Raw genomic sequence first — 21,861 nt, forward strand, 5'->3', positions numbered from 1 at the left:
GACTAAATGGAGGGGGCTTTTTTTTTTTTTTTTTTTTTTGGTAGTTTCTCTTTCTAAGCTTTCTTCCTAAAATGCCTGGAACAGGCTGTCAAAAGGTAGGAGAGGACCTGGCTAGGAAGGCTGAACACATCGAAAGTCACTTTCCTCAACGGTGCTATTTCGGTCGGTGGCCCTTTGTCTCTCCTCGCTTCCCGCACTACACCTCTCCTTCGTCCCTGCCGCGCCTGCCCTCTCCCTTTCTTCTCGGTCTGTCGCCAGGTTACAACCACCGCTGCCCCAGAGGCTCCACCCACTTCAGGCCAAGTTGCCCAAATCCAGGATGGCGCGTGGTGCGTCAGTACTGGCGGAAGTGAGCTCATGCTACTCCGGAAGGGAAGGCGGGAGAGAGCGAGCGGGTGGGTGACCCGCCGCGGGGCTGTGGGTGGGGCGGCGGCCGCGGCCCTGGCTTTCACGCTTGGGGCTGGAGAGAGCCTGGTGCTGGAAACCGAGTCGAAGGCTCAGGGCCAGAGCCACTGGAGGAAGTCGCCGTGAGCGGCTCGCCTCTGGCCCAAGGAAAGGCAGCCCTGGGCGCCGGCGTCCCTCCCCGGGCGGCCTCTTTTCTCGACCCTCTTCCCGGGCTGCGCGCGCCGGCCGGGACTGGGTCTCGGGGGCTGCGGCGGGAACTGCCGAGCGGCTGGAAGAGACCCTCCCCTTGTGGACCGGCTGGAGAAGAGGGAGAGCGGCGGGTCAGCTCTCAGCCCAGGAGCCGGGCCGCGGGCCCCCTGTCCGTAGACCTCGGTTCTTTGCCCAGTCCTCTGGGCTGGAGAATACGCGACCTCCCCGCGCTCCTGCCTCTCCTCTGAGTCTGTCCCCGAGCCCTCTAGCCGCCTGATCATTCCTCCTTATTTTCGCAGGGTAGGAGACACCTATTGATTATATATCTAAAGGATATCTGTCTTCATCGCCGCCCTGCCCTCTTCAAAGTTTAACTTGGGTGGGAATGCTTGTATCTTCTCCTGGACCATTTGACGGTTTCCACTCCAGTCGCCGTTTGATTTAGCAACTGGAATCACGTTCTGATCTAATCTTTAAAAGAAAAATCACCTACAGAGCTACTTTACAGAGTTGTTTTCTCCCGCCCGAGAAGGACAAATGGACTTCGGAGTTAAGATGCAGGGTGGTGAACCCGTGTCAACAATGAAAGTCTCAGAGAGCGAAGGAAAGCTGGAGGGCCTGGCCACAGCGGTGACCCCGAACAACAAGAACAGCAGCAACAGCAGCTGTGGGGGTGGGATCAGCAGCAGCAGCAGCAGCAGTAGCCGCGGTGGCAGTGCAAAAGGCTGGCAGTACAGGTACGGTCCTTTGTCCAAGGTTATTTCTAGGGAGGCGGTGAGGGTGAGTCCGCTGGAGGCTGCATTCCGCAGTCCTTGAAAGATAAAAGTTTGTCCACTGGCTTCCAGAAGCAACTCATACATCTCATTTGGACCTGGGAGGTCACCTTTCATTAGCAAGAGTTCGTTCATTCATTCGTTTATTCAACAGGTATTTATTGAGGGCTTTTGGGGGGAATTCAGGAACGGTATCCCTGAACTTCCTCTAGAACCCGAGTGAATTCTTCCACTATTTAGTTCTGTTCTGTTTTTGCCTGTGTTGTAATGTGTTTACTAGCCTGCCTTCTCTGATAGAGTTGGAGGGCAGGGACTGTTTAACTCAGCTCTCTCCAGAAGCTAGCAAATACTACTGAACAACAGTGATTGGAGTAAAGTAATTGAATTAGAGAAGATTCTTGACCTCTGTAGATAGGTTACTTAAATGCAGGAGTAGAGGTACAGATACTAGTTAGTGCCTCTGGTACTTAAGCGTGAGCCTGGAGACGCTCAGTTTCAGTTGATCAGGCCACTTAAGTGCTTTTTTGCCTTTAGACAGTCTACCTATGTTAATTTTTGTCAATATAAATGAAAAACGTAAAAGACAGGAAGATAGCCCAGGAGAAGCAACAGAAATTTTGATTTGTTTTTGTTGTTGGTCCCTAACATGTAGGAGAAATAACTTAGCTACAATAGAATCTTAACAATGAATGAAATCAGGACATCCCATGGTATTGAAACTAAAGGGATGAATTCTTATGTTTTGGTTAACTGTTTGCATGCCTAACTCTAAAGGGATGAATTCTTAAGTTTTGGTTAACCGTTTGCATGCCTAACTCTAGGCCTTTTTAGCTCTTGTTTCTACTTAATGAAATGAGTGTGGAGCTTGGAAGGGACCGAAGCCAGGAATTTGTGAAGAATGTGTATTTATCGTGAATGCTGGCCATATATGTGAAATACACATGATTATAGGAACGTACAGAAATGAACAGTCAAGGTTGTAACTTTTTATTGGTAAATCATTATGGACTCCGAAACTGCAGTCCTGTGAGATGTCAAGGCTTACTTGTGGAATCAGTGATCTGTGGGTACGTGTATGTATGTGTGTGGTTTAAGAGTAACCACAGGAGATCATCGGATACTTGACAGGGGTATTGTAACATAATTTAAGGAAGCAAGGTAAAGTGAAATTCCAGGTATTCAAGAGATCAGTCTTCTGATATCCTCAACTCTTTGAAACCTTGTCTTCGTTAAATTGTAACCTGAGACAGATTTCTTAGCACTGGGGGAGTTGTTAGGAAGCCATGCACTTTATTTCTGTAGTTTCACACAGAACCTTATCCCTTTTTTTGAGGGTATTATTGAATGGTTATATAATTTTCAAACTCTTAGGTTGTCGGGAAAATCATGACGTATTTTTCTGTGTTTTTCTATGCAGAAATGCCTGACTTTCCCGACAACCCAGTAGAATCTATTGGAAGGACAAGGGGAAAAGGTTATTAGGGAACATGTGGCAGAGGGAATAGCAGTTGACCATGTAGGATGGTCAAAGATTTGAAAAATTAAATGCAAACTCAGTTTTACTTCCTAGTATTAATATAGTAATCATAATCAGTGATCTTAAATTGTCCCGGAAAGAACACTCTGTTTTAAAAGGTAGAGAACTGTATGATACAGTCGTGAACAATTTCAAAGAAAATAGCTTTAAAAGAAATGGTTAAGGCTAAGCCATAGTGGTGTATGCTAAGACCCTGCTGCTTACAGGCTGAGGCCACATGGGAGGTCTGGGTTTGACTCCTGGCCCAACCTAAGCAGGCCAGGCACAGTAATGCACATCTGTAGTCCTGGCTAGCTGGGTGGCTGGGCTAGGAGGATCCTGACATGGAGAGAGCCTTTTGAAATCATCTCTCCCCCCTCAAATAAATAAATACACTTAAAAAAAAGATGCTTAAGTGGCTGAAAAAATTGGTTATATGGAGCTCTTCTCTAAAAATAAAGAAAAATAAGAGATTACTACATTTATATGCAGACTTTTTTTGTTTCTTTTTTTGGAGAGGTTTTTGCTATAGGGTGTGTGCACTCGCCAGAAAGACAGAGAGAGACAGAGAGACAGAAAGCGAGAAATCACCTCCCAGGGGAGATGGCCATGCCGCAATCCCTTCTACTCAGGATCTTGGGCACACACACGCGTGCCCGGTGTGAGTTTAAGCCACTGGGTCCGGGACTTGAACTGTGGTCAGCTACATGGGAGTCCAGCGACATAGCCATTACGCCAACTGCTGGTGCCCAGACTTTTATTTTTTTTTAAAGACATATTAAGTAAATCACCTCCCAGGGGAGATGGCCATGCCGCAATCCCTTCTACTCAGGATCTTGGGCACACACACGCGTGCCCGGTGTGAGTTTAAGCCACTGGGTCCGGGACTTGAACTGTGGTCAGCTACATGGGAGTCCAGCGACATAGCCATTACGCCAACTGCTGGTGCCCAGACTTTTATTTTTTTTTAAAGACATATTAAGTTTGGGGTTAGCAGGTGGTGTGGTGGTGAAGGTGCTAGACTCCCACATGGGCGACCCTGATTTGAATCCTGAACCTGGTGGCTTGCTTTCTCACTTTCTCTCTCTCTTTCTCTGGTCAAATTGAAAGATGATAATGATGAATAAAAATAAATAAAAACACTTTTTTTTGAGAGGTTTTTGCTATAGGGCTTGTGCACTCACCAGGAAGAGAAACAGAGAGCTAGAAAGCGAGAAATCGCCCTCCAGGGGGGATGGCCACGCCACAATCCCTTCTCCTCCATTTTCCTCTTGGGATCTTGGACACACATGCACATGCGCCCGGCGTGAGTTTAAGCCATCAGGTCCAGGACCCGAACCACAGTCGGCTACATGGGAGTTCAGCAACATAGCCATTGTGCTAACTGCTGGTCCCAAAACACCTTATTTTTTAAAAGATGTATTAAGGGGGGTCAGCAGGTAGCGTAGTGGTTAAGGCGCTGGACACTCCCACATGGCCAACCATGGTTCAAATTCTGGACCTGGTAGCTTGCTTTCTCACTTTCCCTCTCTCTGTCTCTCTCTGGTCACATTAAAATAAATAGATGAATAAATAAAATTAAATAATTCTTTAAAAAAGATATAGTAAGTATACAATTTTGGGGGGATACAGTGTGTTCTTTTTTCACTGCATGAATATAGTGCATTATGATCAAATCCATCACCTCAGACATTTATCATTACTTTGTGTTGGGACATATTTTTTTTAAAAGAATTATATTATTACTATTTTTTTTTTTAAATAGAGATTTTTGCTGTAGGGCATATGTGTTTGCCAGAGAGAGAGAGAGACAGAAAGTGAGAAATCACCCCCCTCCCTCGGGGGGATACCATGCTGCAGTCCCTTCTTCTTCATTCATTTTGGGCACACATGCACATGCACCTGGCATGAATTTTAAGCTTCTGGGTCCGGGACTTGAACCGCAGTTGACTGTGTGGGAGTCCAGTGACATAAGCATTGAGCCATCTGCTGGTTCCCATATATATTCTTTTTAAGAGAGATTTTTGCTGCAGGGTGCGTGCACTCACCAGAGAGAGAGAGAGACAGAAAAAGCGAGAAATCCACCTCCCCCCCCCCGCCCCCCCCTGGGGCGGGCCAGGCGTGGCCATGCTACAACTCCTTCTCTGTTTTCCTTTTGGGATTTTAGGCATGCCTGGCATGAGTTTTAAGTCATGGAGTCTGGGACTTGAACCATGGTTGACTATGTGGAAGTCCAGTGATGTAACTATTATACCATCTGCTGGTAACAAAGAATTACTTATTTTATTTTATTTATTATTACTATTTTCTAACTTGACCAGAAAGAGACACAGAGAGAGAGAAATTGAGAAAGTAAGCTGCCAGGTCTGGGACTCAAACCATGGTTGATCATATGGGAGTCCAGTGCCCTAACCACCATGCCACCTGCCTAGCCTGGGACATATATTTTTTTTTTGTTTGTTTGTTTTTTCTTTTTGATTTGCCAGAGGATGTGTGTGCTCACTAGAGGGAGACAAAGGGGGAGGGTGATGAGAAAGCACCCCCAAGGGGCATAGTCACACTGCTATTCCTTCTCCACTTCTTCCTCCTTTTTGAGATTTTAAGCGTGCGTGCACATAGGCCTGACATGTTCATTCTAGCCTCCAGGACTTGAACCATTTGGCTGACCATGTGAGCTCCAGCTGCCTTAACCACCAGGCCATGGGTTGGCCCACAGCATAGATTTTGATTTTAATGTGGCCGTCCTAGGCTAATCCTTCCTTCAACCTAGCCTTCCATATTAATTTATCTCATTGTCCACTAGGGCTCTGATCAGGAACTTTTTTCATTGTCCTGTATTGCTCCCCCTTTGACTTCTTCCCTTGAGGCTGAAAGTCTTTAGACTTTAATAACAAAACAATAACCAACAATGAAAGCCAACCTAATCTTTTTAAAAGCAGTTTACTCGGGACCAGCAGATAGTGTAGTAGCTATGTCACTGGACTCCCACGTAGTCTGCTGTGATTCGAGTCTCAGACCCAGTGGCTTAAACTCATGCCAGGTGTGTGTGCTTGTGTGCCCAAGATCCTGAGAAGAGAATGGAGAAGGGACTGCAGCATGATGGCCATCCGCCTTGCCTTGGTGGTGGTGGGGGGGATTTCTCACTTTCTGTCTCTCTGTCTCTCTCTGTCTTTCTGGCAAGTGTGCACGTATGAAAAAAACCTCACCAAAAAAAAAAAAAACACAACAGTTTACTCACAGCTTCTATTTCCTGAATTCTCATTTATTGTCCAGCTCATACTGGTTGGCTCTGTCCTCATCAAGGATAGGAGTGAAAAGCAATGGATGTTTTTAGATTGTTACGCCAACTGATTATAGAGAGTATATGTTGTGAGAATTTTTTTGTTTTTTTAAAGATGTTTTCCATAGAGGGCATGCAGGCTAGAGACAGACAAACTGAGGGGAACTGAGAAATCACCCCCTGCCCCGGGGCCATTCCACAATATCTTTTCCTTCATTTTTTCCTTTCCGGATTTGAGGCACTCACGCACACACGCCCCTGTATGATTTTCAAACTACCAGGTCTGGGACTTGAACTGCGGTTGGCCATGCTGGAGTTGCGGTCCACCATGTTGGAGTCCAGCACGTTACCTGTTGACCTCTCATTAGAATTATTTTCTTGACTTTTTTGATACTACTTTCTCTTTGTTTCCCTTTTCCTACTCCTGTTCTTTCCCAGTTTCATTGGTTGGCTCTTCTTTAGATGACTGCTGTCATCCTCCGCTGTCTTTATCTGTAGCTTCAGCTAATAGATTCTTGAGTCAGGAAACTTTTCTGGGGAAGTTTTTACCCAACCATCTATTTGAACATTTCTGTTAGATATCTCTCATTTCTTTGTTGTTGTTAGGGTGCATGCACTCTCCAGAGAGAGAGACAGAAAGACAGAAAAAGAGAGGGAGAGTTTTCCTTCTACTGGAGTATGGTTATACCACAGTCCCTTCTCCATTTTTCTTCTTTTCTCTTTCTTTTTTTTTTTTGGAGAGGTTTTGTGTGTTTGGTTTTTTTTTTTTTTTTTTTTTTTGCGTTTAAAATTCTTTCACTCCCCGACACAGGCAGACAGAGAGACAGAAAGCGAGAAATCACCCCCCAGTGGGGATGGCCACTCCGCAGTCTCTTCTCCTCCATTCTTCTCTCGGGATCTTGGGCACGCATGTACACGCCTGGCGTGAGTTTAAGCCACCAGGTCTGGGACTCGAACCGTGGTTGACTACATGGGAGTCTAACGACATAACCATTACACTAACTGCTGGTCCCTCTTTCTTTTTTCTTTCTTTTTTTCTTTAATTGGTGTTTGCCACAGGGAATATGGACTCACCAGGGGGGAGAGAGAGAAAGTGAGAAATCACCCCCTTCAGGGGATGGCCATGCTGCAAGCCCTTCTCCATTCTCCTCTCAGGATTTTGGACATGCATGAAAATGTGCTCTGCGGGTTTTTCAGCCCACTGGGTCTGGGACTCTAACCACACAGTCAGTCCTGGAGGATCTAGTGGCCTTAACCTCCACACCACCTGCTGACTCCTCTTTTACTTTTCCATCCTGGGGATTTGGGGCACTCACCCCTGCAAACTACATGTGTTTTTTCAAGTCACTGGGGCTGAGATTTAAAACATGGTCATCCATATGGGATCTAAACCACAGGACCTGCCCAGTACTGTTCAATCTAATCTCTACTATAATTTGCTACTATCTTCATTTTTGAAATACAGAAGGAATGGAGGAAAAAGTATTACAGTGTGACCACACCCGGCTAGGGAGGTGCTTTCTCTTTCTCCTCTCTTTTTTTCCCTCTTACTCTCGTGAGTACATGTGTTCTCTGACAAAAATAAAGAAAAAGAAAGAAAGCATAATGTTTTCAAAGTTTACTAATAATGTAGTATGTATCATTACTTAATTCCTTTCTGTGGCTGTATAATATTTCATTTATGAATGTAACACATTTATCCATTCATCATTTCATGGATATTTGAATTGTTTCCATTTTGTGGCTATTATTAATAATGCTGCTGTGAGGACCAGCAGTTAGCGTAATGGCTATGTCGCTGGACTCCCATGTAGTCGACTGTGGTTCGAGTCCCGGACGTGGTGGCTTAAACTCATGCTGGGTGCGTGTGCATGCGTACCCAGGATCCCAAGAGGAGAATGGAGGAGAAGAGATTGTGGCGAGGCCATCCCCCCTGGGGGGTGATTTCTCGCTTTCTGTCTCTCTGTCTCTCTCTGTCCTTCTGGTGAGTGCATACACTCTATAACAAAAAAAAAACTCCCCAAAAAATCCTGCTGTGGACCCTTGTGTTCAAGTTTTTGTGTGGACACATACTTTCATTTCCCTTGGGTATACAGCTTCTATATGTCTTTCTACTAATCTGGCTTGGAAACAGTAAAATAAATGCAATTCAGTTGTTTATATTATTAAGATAATGTATGTAAACAAACCTAACACAGTGCCAAATACAAGGAGAGTTCAAAAAGTTGGTAAAATAAGGAATTTAGGGCAGCCCATGGCCCCGTAGTTAAGATTGCTGGATCCCACATGGCCAGCTATGTGGTTTGGGTCCCAGACCCAGTGGCTTGGAAAACAGACTGGGGATGTGTGCATGTGCATGTGGCCAAAATTCAGAAAATTCAGACTCCCATGTAGCTGATCGTGGTTTGAGTCCGGACCTGGTGGCTTAAACTCATGCCGGGCGCGTGTGTGTACGTGCCCAAGATCCCGAGAGGAGAATGGAAGGGAAGGGATCGCTGTGTGACCACCTTCCCTGGGGGGGGTGTGATTTCTTGCTTTCTCTCTATCTCTCTCTGTCTCTCTGGCGAGCGCACTCAACCTATAGCAAAAAAAATCTCGCAAAAAAAAAAAAAAAAAAAAAGGAAGAAATCACCACCCTAGTGGGGATAGCCATCCTTTCTCCTCCATTTTTCTTGGGGCACGCACGTACATGTGCCTGGTGTGTTTTAAGCCAATGGGTTAGGGACTTGAACCGCAGTCGACTATGTGAGTCCAGCGACGTAACCTTACACCATCTGCTGGTTCCAACATTTCCCTTAATACACATTTTCCATGAGTTTTTGAAGACTCCTGTTCCTAGAAATGAAGCTGCTAGGCCATTGCTGGTAACTTTATGTTAAAAGTTTTTGAGAAACTGAAACTGTTTTCCAAAGAGGCTGCAGTGTTTTATATTCTCACCAGTAATGTGGAGGGGTTGCACTTTCTCCAGTCTTCATCAACACTTGTTATTTTCTGTCTTTTTTTACTTTAGTTATTTTAGTGGGTGTGAAGAAGTGTCTCGTCGTGATTTTACTTTACATTTCTCTGATGATGAGTGATATTGAGCATCTTGTCATGTCCTTACTGGCCATATCTCTTTGGAGAAATGTCTATTTAGATCCTTTGCCCATTTCAATCTTTCTTTTTTTGTTTTTAAGTTTATTTTGGAACCAGCAGTTGGTGTAATGGCTATGTCACTGGATTCCCATGTAGTCAACTGCGATCCGAGTCCTGGACCCAGTGACTTAAACTCATGCCAGGCGCCTGTGCGTGTGTGTCCAAGCTCCCGAGAGGAGAAGGGATTGTCGTGTGGCCGTCCCCCCGGGGGGTGATTTCTCGCTTTCTGTCTCTCTGTCTCTCTCTGTCTTTCTGGCGAGCGCTCACGCCCTATAACAAAAACCTCTAAAAAAAAATTCTTATTTACATGTAACTTCAAAATGATTCAGTAGTTTGAACTTTTAATTAATTAATTATTATTATTATTAGTTTAGTTTTTTTGGCATAGGGCACATGCTCTTGCCAGAGAGAGACAGAGAAAGAGAAGAAGTAAGAAATCACTCCCCTCACAAATGGCCATGCCCCAGTCCCTTCTCTTCCGTTGTGCTCTTAAGAGTTTGAGCATGCATGTATATGTGCCCAGCGTGGTGTTTAGCCGTCGAGTCCAGGTCTTGAGTCATGGAGTTAGCCATGAGGGTTCAAGTGTCTTAACCACCACACCACCTGCTGGCCCTATGTATTTACTTTTTAATGTTTATTTTTATCTTATGAGAGAGAGAGAAAGACTAATACCCTCAACAGTGCCTTATGCTGCTATCCCTGTCCTCAGCCATTTCAGTCAGCCAGGATTATGAGTGTGTGGGTGCACCTGACATGTACAGGTCAACCTTGATATTTCATATGGCTTTGAGCATTACTACTGCTGTACTACCACAGTTAGGCCTTATATTTAAGTTTTTATTTTATTTTATCTTATCTTTTTTAGAGAGATTTTGCTATAGGATACGTGCGCTTGCCTGAGAGACAGACAGAAAGCAAGAAATCACCCTCTGGAGGAATGACCACGCTGCAGTCCCCTTTCCTCCATTCTCCTCTTGGGATCTTGGTCATGCACACGCTCAGACCTGGCATGAGTTTCAAGCCACCAGGTCCAGGACTGGAACCACAGTCGATCACGTGGGAGTCCAGTGATGTAACCATTATACCATCTTCTGGTCCCTGTACTTAACTTTAAATCTATCTGGAATTTATGTTGAAATAGGATGTGTGATAGTATTTATTACTATGTTACAAAGTACTGTAAGATTGATGTTTAAAAATAGCAGTTTTTATGTAGTACTGGGTCCATGTCCAGGGACCTCCATGAATATGCCAGGTGTGCTTGTGTTCACGACCCAGGATCACAAGCAAGCATTTGTGCCTAGACATCAACAATACTTATTCTTTCACAATGTCTGTGGGTCAGGCATCTTCCACACCAGACTCTTGGCACAACTTAATGCTTTTTGGCTTATTGGACAAAGACCTCAGTTCCTCATGAACTGGTGGCTGGAGAGCTCATTTGGTTTGTGGCCATATGAACCTCTCTCCAGAGCGTTTACAAGTTGGTAGCTTATTTTTTCAGAATGAGGAAGTGAGAGAACAAGAGAGTGCTAGCCAGAGGGAAGTCACGGTCTTTTGTAACCTAAGCACTGAAGTCACATTATCTTCCACTATTCTTTAGAAGCAAGTTCCACACAGAGGTGTGGTATCAGCAGGTGAGGATGACTGGGAGCTGTGCTAGAAGGTGCCGACCACAGTTAGTGTAATGGACTCTAGGTAGTCATTTAATATTAAGGTAGATCTGTCTAGATGGCAACAGAAGATTGGTTTCTAAAGTGGAGAAGTTGAGGACTTGTTTTATTTGATCATATTTGATTTGATTGTTAGAGAGTAAGAAGATGCTACCAGGAGATCTGTTTCAGTGACTTAGACGTGAGATAATAAAGGGAAAGGAAGAAAGTAGAGAAAGAATGACAGAACTTGGTGAATGATTGGATGGAGGGTGGTAGTAAGAGAAGGAAATACACATTGACTCCAGTCCTTTAGATTTGAAATTTCAAAAACCCTGGAGGGTAAACAGATTTTGGTGGATTGAGCTATGCATTTGGTTTTAGGTATGTACAGCTTAAGTTGCCAGGACTTTTAAGTGGTGTATCCAACCAACCCTTAGAGATATGGGACTTTGAAAATGTAGATAATTATCTATAGAGTCTCCATAATATTCCTACTTCTTTTCTAACATTTCAGCCTAGCAACTCTTGGAGGAAAATAGGACATTGTTATCCCTGTTTTTTTATTTTTTAATTTGCTGTAGGGCCCATGTGCTCGTGGGTGGGGGGGCAGGGAAAGGAAGAGAGTGAGAAAGCTCCCCCTAGGGAGGATGGCCACTCAGCAATCCCTTCTCCATTCTCCTCTTCTGATTTTGGGCATGAATGCCCATGTGCCTGGCTTTTTTTTTTAAAGAGAGATTTTTGCCATAGGGCATGTGTGCTTGCTGGAGAGACAGAGACAGAGAAACAGAAAACAAGAAATCATCCCTCCAGGGGTGATGACCATGCCACAGTCCCTTGTACTCCTTCTTTTGGGCACGTGTGCACACACTCTCACACACACACACACACACACACACACACACAGACACGCATCCTGGTCTGACTTTCAAGCCTCCCTGGAACTCAACCCCTGGTCAGCCATGTGGCAGTCCAGCATCTTAACCACTATGACACCTGCTGCCCCCACCCCCCCACATGTTTTTTTTTCCCTAAGAATTATCTTCTTAAATCTTATCATTGTTATTTCAGCATAGACAGAGAGAGAAAATGAGAAAGCAAGTCACTAGGTCCAGAACTTGAACCACAGTTGGCCGTTTGGGATTCCAATGCCTTAACCACCATGCCATGTGTCAGCTCCAACCTGGCATGTTTTTAAGCTGCTGGTTCTGTGACTTAAACCGGAAGTTCTTCATGTGAGATCCAGCCACCTTAGTCACTATGCCACCTGATCAGCCCCTTGTTGTATGGTGGGTGCGCTTGCTGGAAAGAGACAGGAGAGAAAGTGAGAAAGCACCCCCAGGATCCATTCTCCAATCCCGTCTTCCCCATTCTCTTCTTAAGATTTTGGGCATGCAGGCACATGCACCTACCATGTTTTCAAGCCGCTGGGTCTGGTCTTAAATCACACAGCTGGCCATGTAGGATCTGGTGGTCTTAACCACTGTGCCACCTGACTGGACCCATACATCCCTATTTTATAGTTGAACAAAATGGAGTCGAAATGAGTTGACTAGTTAGTTACATAGCTAGTAAATAGAACTTTTATTTCTAGGGTTTTTTTTACATAGAAGTATTAAGAGTAGATAAACTTTGGACCAGCAGATGGCGTAGCAGTTACGTTGCTCGATTCCACCATGGCTGACCGTTGGCGTTGTTTGAATCCTGGACCTGGTGGCTTGAAACTCATGCTGGGAACGTGTGCATACATACCCAAGATCCCAGGAGGAGAAGGGATTGCAGCATGGCCGTTACCCCTGCAAGGGAGTGATTTCTCACTTTTCCTCTCACTGCCTGTGTGTCTCTCTCTCCCTGGCAAGTGCACATGCCCAAAATCCTAGAGGAGAAGGGAGAAAAAGAGATTGTTGCGTGGCCATTCCCCCGGGGAATGATTTCTTGCTTTTCCTCTCTCTATTCTCTTTGTCTCTCTCTGTCTCCAGCAAGCTCACACGCCCTGTGGCAAAAACCTAAAAAAAAAAAAAAAATTAAAAAGTAGATAAGCTCTTAGGCTTGTCTTGTAGAATAATGGTTAAGGGAGGTGGATCCCACATGGCTGATGGTGATCTGAGTCCTGGCCTGAGCAGTGTGAAAAACATTCTCAGTGTGTATGAGTGTCCAAAATTTTTTTTTTTGGAGAGATTTTTGCTATAGGGCGTGTGTGCTCGTCAGAAAGAGAGAGACAGAGAGACAGAAAGTAAGAAATCACCCCCCAGGGAGGGATGGCCATACCACAATCCCTTCTCCTCTATTCTCTTCTCGGGATCTTGGGCATGTATGCACATGCACCTGGTGTGAGTTTAAGCCACTGGGTCCAGGGCTCGAACCGCGGTCAACTACGTGGCAGTCCAGCAACATAGCCGTTATGCCAACTGCTGGTTCCGAGTGTCCAAAATTTTAACAGGATGAAGAAATGTAGAAGGGATTGTGGCATTACCACACCCCGTTGAGGGGAGCTTTCTCCTTTCGGTTTTTAAGCTATTACAATAGTTTAACAAGGGTGATTGTACTGCCAGGGGGGCAGACACAGAGAAAGTAAGAAATCACCCCCAGGGGAAATGGCCATGCCACCATCACTTCTCCATTTTCAGGATTTTGGACCCACATGCATGTCGGCATTTCTCAAGCCACCTGACCCTGGACTCAAACCCTGCAGTTGGCCATGTGGGATCCAGCATTTTAACCACAATGTTACTGGCAAGTCCTGCTTTTTCCTTCTCTTTGTTTTTCTGTCTCTCTCTGGTAAGGACACGAGCCCTCTGGCAATTAAAAGAAAAAGAGTAGATGATCTCTGTAAAGGAATGAATATATACCCATAACCGGCTCTGTACATGGTTTAAACCTTAACTAGTGTTCTTTTCCACTGAGCAGATACGTTTGTGTCTCTACTACGTGCGAAGCACTCTTAATTAATTCCGAATTTATTTGCATACCCAGAATAACGAAAGTAGGAACTCCAAGGTTTATTTTGAGACAACCATCTAAAGAATCAGGAAAAGGAAGAGCCTCAGCTGCATTTGTGAAACATCTTATAATGACCTTTTGAAAAACCAAAGTTGATAACTGATTTTATTAGATTTAAATGTTCTTTTCAGGGTAATTTATATTCATATGATGTAGACTTTGCTTACCACTTATATGGGAGAAAGATTTTGTAATTCTGGCTCCTTCTTTTTCATAGTGTGTTCAAGGTTATGAACTTTTGAAACATGCGCACGTAAAATGTGCATGTTTCCATTATTTTTATATTCTTCATGTCAGCTTTCAGGAAAACCCACAACTCTGCAAATAAGCCACGTATTAAAATGAGCAGAAGGAACTGTCCAAAAGCGGAACTGAAAAGCAAACCAGGGTATATGATGGGCCTGTTCTTTCTTATTTTGGGCTCTATGCTGACTAACCATTATTATGATTTTTATTTTATCCATGGGAGACAGAGACCCTTAACCAGGTCTTCATGCTGCCATGCACCCCCAACCTCAGCCATCTAGAACTATGGGCACTCATGTGTTTCAGGCTTGTACAGGGAGACCTCAGGATGTAAAACTGGGACATTCCCACTTGGCCTCAGCATGGCAGAGGTGTCATTGTGGCTTGTCTGGCTAACCATTGTTAACCAACAGGTACCTTTCTTCTCATCATTAGCAATTAGTTACGCTTTTTGGTAGATGGGTGGGAGGTCTGCAGATATGTAGTGTAGAAATAATGTTTGTGTTCAGACCCGGTATCTTCTGCTATAAATTCTCTGTTACAGGAAAAGTACCTTACCAGTTTACAAATGGGAAAAATCTGCTTAAATATTACCTGATGTTCACTGTCTTAGAGGTCTTATATTTTCTACTGAAGTAGCTTTGAAGAGGGGAAGAGAAGGGAGAAGAAGGGAGGGGGGGACCCTCACGGGGGAATAGTTATGCTGCAGTCCCTTCTTCATTTCTCCCTTCTTTGGAATTTCAGGCACATGTGCATGTGCATCTGGCATGTTTTTCAGGCTACTATGTCTGGGACTCAAACTGTGTGGTCAGCTGTGTGGCATCCAGCTGTCTTAACCATCAGGCCATTGACTGGCCTTGTATTAAATTATTTTTAGAATAGCATTTGATTCCAAACATCTTTTAGTCTGTTTTTTTTTTCCTAAATAATTATTTTATTTAACTTTATCCATTTATTTATTTATTTTAATTTGACCAAAAGAGAAAGAGAGAGAGAGAGACAGAGACAGAGACAGACAGAGAGAGAGAAAAGTGAGAAAGCAATTCACCAGGTCCAGGACTTAAACCATGGTAGGCCATGTGGGAATCCAGCGCTCTTAACCACCACATCACCTGCTGATCCCTCAGTCTGGTTGGTTTTATATGCATATTTGAAACTGAGCCCAAATGTGACAATTTTTTCAATAAATTTTTCTGAAGAGTATTAAAGAAAGAATGGTTTGGGAGACTGGTACTCAGAATGGATGGGACCAGCAGATGGCGTAATGGTTATATTGCGGGACTCCAACCTAACTCCAACATAGTCGAACACGGTTCAAGTTCAGGACCTGGCGGCTTAAAACTCATACTGGTCATATGTGTGTGTGTGTGTCTCTGTGCGCGTGTGCCCAAAATACCAAGAAGAGAATGGAGAAGAGATTGGGGCATGGCCATCATCCCTGGGGTGCTCATTTCTTGCTTTCTCTCTCTCTGTCTCTGGTGAGCACACGCGCCCTACAGCTGAAACTTCTCTTTTTTTTTGGAGAGGTTTTTGCTATAGGGCGTGTGCACTCGCCAGACAGACAGAGACATAGAGACAGAAAGCGAGAAATCACCCCCCAGGGGGGATGGTCACGCCGCAGTCCCTTCTCCTCCATTCTCCTCTCAGGCTCTTGGGCACGCACGCACACGCGCCCAGAGTGAGTTTTAAGCCACCGGGTCCGGGACGTGAACCATGGTCGACTACGTGGGAGTCCAGTGACATAGCCATTATGCTAACTGCTGGTTCCCTGAAACTTCTCTTTTAAAAAAAAGGGGTAAAGTCATCTATGCTTAAGAAAGAATTTTCCTTGTGAAAGTTACAGTGGAACAAATGCTGGATCAACAGAAAGCCTAATTAATTCTGTTTGTGATTTGCATAGTAAATCTTATATTTATCATAAGCCTAATCATTTTTATCACAGTTATATTACGGTAACTTCGACCTTTAAGTGTTATACCATTGCATATTGTGGTAGTGGTAAAACTGTGAGTGATTATGGTATTTTTTACTTAGGTGGGTTTATTTTTTAAAATAATTAGTTTATTATTATTATTTAATTTTGCTATATGGCATATGCACTCACCAGAGAGAGAAAGAAAGTGAGAGAGAAAGCAAGCTGCCAGGCCTGGGACTTCAACTGTGGTTGGCCATTTAAGAGTCCAGTGCCTTAACACCATACCATCTGCTGGCCCATTAGGTAGCATTTTTATTCCAAGGAGTTGTCTGAGATACGTTTATGCAGACTTACTCTTTAAACTGTAAGTTTCTCAGAGTTAGGGATTCAGTGTAAATTTGTTCAATAATATGGTCTTAAAAGTTGGTATTATCCTTTATAGCCTTTTGATACCAGTTCATTGAAAGATATTTTTGCAAATTATATTGATTTATAGAGTTATTGTATCACCTCTTTCTATTTTTGTTTGATATATTGTGTTTTTTTTTTTGATAAGTGTATTTTCAACAGAAATGAAAATAGAGAGTATTATTATTTTTGAGAGTTTTTTGCTATAGGGAGTGCGCGCTCGTGAGAAAGAGACAGACAGAAAGAGAGAAATCACCCCCCAGGGGAAATGGCCACTCCACAATCCCTTCTCCATTTTCCTCTCAGGATCTTGGGCACACATATACACACACCTCGTGTGAGTTTAAGCCACCAGGTCTGGGACTCGAACTGTGGTCGACTACATGGGAGTCCAGCGACATAGCCATTACACCAACTACTGGTCCTAGTATTCTTTTCTTTTTTTTCTTAATAAAAAGAATTGTTATATCTAACTTTATTCTTCTTTATTTATTTTAATCTGACCAGAGAAGGACAGAGTGAGAGAGAGAGAGAGAGCGCGCACAAGCCGCCAGGTCTGAGACTCAAACTGTGGTTGTCCATGTAGGAGTCAAGTGCCCTTAACCACCATGCCATCTTCTGGCCCCCAAAAAGAGTATTCTTGATATAAATTATATTTCCTTGAGGAAAGGGAATATGTTTTATGCCTTCTTAGCTAAGCATAGTGCCCTGTACATGGTTTGTTTAATAAAATGATGTGTCCAGACTTTTTTAAAAAAAGAATTATTTATTTAACTTTCATTTATTCATTTAATTTGACCAGAAAGAGGCAGAGAAAGAGAGAGAGAGAGAAAGTGAGAAAGCAAGGCATCAGGTCCAGGACTTGAACCAGGTCGACCATATGGGAGTGTCCAGCAGCTTAACCACCACACTACCGGCTGGTCACCCAGACTGTTTCAATAATTAATTTTTATAGGTATTTTAAGAAAAAAATATAAATGTTTGAGTTTATTGTGAGAGAGTGAACAGTCAAGAGTGAACAGTCAAGGCAGCTCTGAAATGTCACTTTTTAAGGTTTTTGCCATAGGGCACATGTGCTTACCAGAGAGAGAGAGAGGGAGGGAAAGTGAGAGCTCACTTACAGAGGGCATGGCTGCACCGCAGTCTCTTTTCTTCTTGGGGTTTTGTGCACTCCTGCACATGTACCTGGCATGATTTTCAAGACACTGAATTTGGGACTTGAACTGTGGTCAGCCCTATGGGAGTCCAGCATCTTAACCACCACTCCATGTACTGGCCCCTGTGGTGTTAGTTCTTTTTTTAGAGATTTTTGGTACAGGGCGTATGCACATGCCGGAGAGACAGAGAGCGACAGAGAGGCAGAAAACAAGGATTTAACCTCTAGGGGAAATGGCCATGCTACAATCCCTTCTCCTCTTCTCCTCTCAGGATTTTGGGCACACACACACACGTGTCAAGAGTGAGTTAAACCACTGGATCTGGGACTCGAACCACCATTGACTATGTGGGAGGCCAGCAACTTAACCATTATGCCATCTGCTGATCCCCTATGGTGTCACTTCGAAGGGCACTAATCCCATCCAAATGCCTCATCTCCAAATACCACTGCACTGGGTATTAGGACTTTAACATATGATTTTTGGAGGGGGTACATTATACTTCATGGCACAGTATACATGTCTTCACCTTTAATTCCCTGTTGATCAACATTTAATTTGTTCCAGAATTTTGCTATTACAAATTATGCCTCACTATACATAATTGTACATATATTGTCTTGCAAGCATATAGATATATCTGTGTGCAAAATACCCAAAAGTGAAATTGATGTGCCATTCTGTAGTTTTGATAGTTATCCTGTAATTTTTTTTTTTTTTTTAATTTGCTAGAAGGTAGGTGTGCCCCGAGAGAGAAGGAAAGTGACAAGTCCTCATAGTGGGGTTTGGTCATACCACAATCCCTTCTCCATTTTTCTTTTCATAATTTTTGAGCAGGCACGCAGATGTGCCCCTTTTTGGATTTTGGGCACATACGTACATGTTACCTGGCGTGATTTTCAAGCTGCCTGGTCCAGGACTTGAGCTGCGGAGTTGGCTATGTGGGATCCAACCACTTTAACCTCCATGCTGGCCCTCTCTAAAACTATTTTAGTATATAATATAATGTTGCTATTATTTCCAAACATAAGTTTTAAAATAACAGGTTTTTTTTTTTTAAAGAATCTAGAATTTCTAGGGTTTTGTACATGCATTTTAGAGAAAAGGGTACCTAACTAACACGTGAGATGAAATGATTTGGCCAAGGTTGCTAGTCAATGGTAAAGTCGTAGCTCAAGCCTTCATCCCCCTTAGGTGCTCATTCCAGAGTGTAATGCTATCTTCCACTTAAATTTTAGAAACTAAACTTTGAGCATAAGGGATATTGAAAGGCTTACTAGTAATGTCTATTTGTCTTTTTGATAGTTTAAAGGTACATCCTGATTTGTTGGAAAATGCTGCTGCTATAATGCTGATATGAGGAAACAGGCCCTCTTTAAAATAGGATAGGAGTTAAATTGGGTGCAACCGCTTTGGAGAGCAGATTAGTAATATTTGTAAAAAGCAAGAATGCATATACCTTTCACGTCGGATTTTTATTTTTAGCGAATGTACATAGTGATTTGTACAACTCTGTTTCAGCATTGTTTGCAGTAATAAAAGCCTGGAAACAAATGTCCAGCAGTAGGGGATTTTGTTACATATATAATGGCTATAGAGTAGATTACAATACAGTTGTTAAGAATGAGTGAGATCAGGACCAGCAGATGACATAATGGCTATGTCTCTGGACTCCCACATAGTCGACCATGGTTCGCATCCCAGACCTGGGGGCGTAAACTCACCATGGTTCGCATCCCAGACCTGGGGGCTTACTCACACCGGGCGCGCGCGCGCGTGTGTGTGTGTGTGTGTACCCAAGATCTCAAGAGGAGAATGGAGGAGAAGGGATTGTGGCGTGGCCATCCCTCCTCAGGGGTGATTTCTTGCTTTCTGTCTCTTTGTCTCTCTCTTTCTGGTGAATGCACACACCCTATAGCAAAAACCTATAAAAAAAAAACAAAAACTCATCCCTGAGAAGACTGTTCTGGGTTTGGCAGGTGGTGTGGTGGTTGACGTACCAGACTCCCGCATGGCCAACTGCAGTTAGAGTCCCAGATCTGGCAGCTTGCTTTCTCATTTTCCCTCTCTGGTCAAATTAAATAATAATAATAATAAAATTCAATAAAATAATTCTTTAGAAACTGTTTTATGAAAAAAGCAAGATGCAGAACAGTGTGTATAACAGCAAACATTTGTTTAAAAAATGTGTGGGGCCAGCAGGTGGTGTGGTAGTTAAGGCATTGGATTCCCACATGGCCAACAATGGTTTGAGTCTCAGGTCTGGCAGCTTCAAAAGCACACTGGGCATGTGTACATGCGCACCCTAAATCCTGAGAGGAAAATGGAGGAGAAGGGATTGTAGTGTGGCTGTCCTCCCTGAGGGGTAGTTTTTCACTTTTCCTCTCTCTGTCTTTCTTTCTCTCCATTGAGTGCATGTGCCCTATGACAAAAACCTAAAAAAAAAAGTTTGTTTCTATGCTTGTAGGTGCATATCTTTGAAAAGATATACAAGAAATTCAGGGAAGTCATTGCCTCTGTCTAACATAAACTCAGCCAGATATTGAAGTGGAGAAAACAGATTTTGTTTAGTAACTATTGACAGTAGGGGAAAGGGCTGAGCCCCGTTCCGATTTGTGCAGAGTCGTTTGGGCATTTTGAAGGGAGGATGGGGGGAGGGGAAGGGTGGAGCCTTAACAGAGAAATGAGAAATGACAAAGGGTTGGTCTATGCAAATATGGTTAGACCAGATCTGTTTCTTAGCTGGTAATTGAAGTTAGGATCCTGTCTTCTCATAGAGACTGGGCAATAGAGACCTTATTCTTCCTGAAGATCACATTTCAAAAGAATGGCTCCCAGATCCTTAGGAAAGATACTTCTGGGGACCAGCAGTTAGCGTAATGGCTATGTTGCTGGACTCCCACATAGTCGACCAGGGTTTGCGTCCCGGATCCAGTGGCTTAAAACTCACGCCGGGCGCGTGTGCTTGCATGCCCAAGATCCCAAGAGGAGAATGGAGGAGAAGGGATTGCGGCGTGGCCATGCCCCCTGGGGGTGATTTCTCGCTTTCTTTCTCTATGTCTCTCTCTGTCTGTCTGGCGAGCGTACACGCCCTATAGGGAAAACAAAAACCCCCCCCCCCCCCCCCCAAAATATTTCTGAGTTACAAAAGATATATATTTACAGTTAAAGTCCTTTTTAGTAAATGCTCTAAGAAGAATCCCCCTCCCCCAGATTTTTTTTTTTTTTTTTTTTTTAGCTATAGTGTGTGTGTGCTTGGAGGAGAGACAGACAGCAAGAAATCACTCACAAGGGGAAATGGCCATGCTACAACTCCTTCTCTTCCATTCTCCCCTCGGGATCTTGGGCATGCACACACAAGCAGCTGGCGAGAGTTTCAAGCCACTGGGTCCAGAACTCAAACCTGCATGGGAGTCCAGCACCTTAACCACTATACCACCTGCTGGCCCCAGAAGAATTTTCAATATAAATTACAAAATAAAAAATACAGTCTACATATAAAAAGATAGAGCAGTGTAGGTTTAGCTTTACTTTCCTTTTATAAGTAGAAGGCATCTTAAAATATTGGAAAAGAATTATCAGTGAGATTTTGCATTTGGCAAGAATGATCAGTAAGTTTTGGCAGCATTGACTTTTCTGACGCAGACATGTCAGTAGGGGACTGAGGCGTCCCGGGTATATATGGCATTATGCTGGTAGAACCCGTGGTCAAGTCTTAGTGCTAATTTCAATTAAATGTTAGCAAATTTAACAGGTGAGAATTAGACCAAATTTGTTGATCAATGGCATTGCTGAAGGACTGAGGAAATTAATTTCTTCATAGTTTATTTTTCAATATATTAGTCTTTTTGACCATCCATTCTACTTCATAGAACCCCCAAATATTATAGTATGATATAATTAGACATGGGGTATGTTTCCACAATGAGATTTTATTGATATTATTGAGTACATTAAAAATCTGCCTCAGGGGAACCAGCAGTTAGCGTAATGGCTATGTCGCTGGACTCCCATGTAGTCGACCGCGGTTCGTGTCCCGGACCCGGTGGCTTAAAACTCACGCCGGGCGCATGTGCGTGCGTGCCCAAGATCCCGAGAGGAGAATGGAGGAGAAGGGATTGCGGCGTGACCATCCCCCCTGGGGGGTGATTTCTCGCTTTCTGTCTCTATGTCTCTCTCTGTCTG

The 21,861-nt window shown here is 43.7% G+C and overlaps 1 protein-coding gene across 2 annotated transcripts in view; it reads left to right on the plus strand.

Moving 5' to 3' along the window:
- Positions 1-379: 379 nt before the first annotated feature.
- The window catches only part of OSBPL11 (oxysterol binding protein like 11), a 111,679-nt gene continuing 90,197 nt past the window's right edge, over positions 380-21,861 (plus strand). Inside the window, exons 1-2 of one of the 2 annotated variants that reach the window (XM_006154550.3) lie at positions 380-395; positions 894-1,331. In XM_006154550.3, the coding sequence (XP_006154612.1) occupies positions 1,132-1,331 (200 nt within the window). In that variant the 5' untranslated portion in view covers positions 380-395; positions 894-1,131. Of the gene's footprint in view, positions 396-893; positions 1,332-21,861 lie in introns of those variants that run through there. The other variant, XM_006154551.3, reaches the window with a different exon arrangement.

Source organism: Tupaia chinensis, unplaced genomic scaffold (assembly GCF_000334495.1).
Source record: "Tupaia chinensis unplaced genomic scaffold, TupChi_1.0 Scaffold000415_1, whole genome shotgun sequence".
NCBI classification, from domain to species: Eukaryota; Metazoa; Chordata; class Mammalia; order Scandentia; family Tupaiidae; genus Tupaia; species Tupaia belangeri.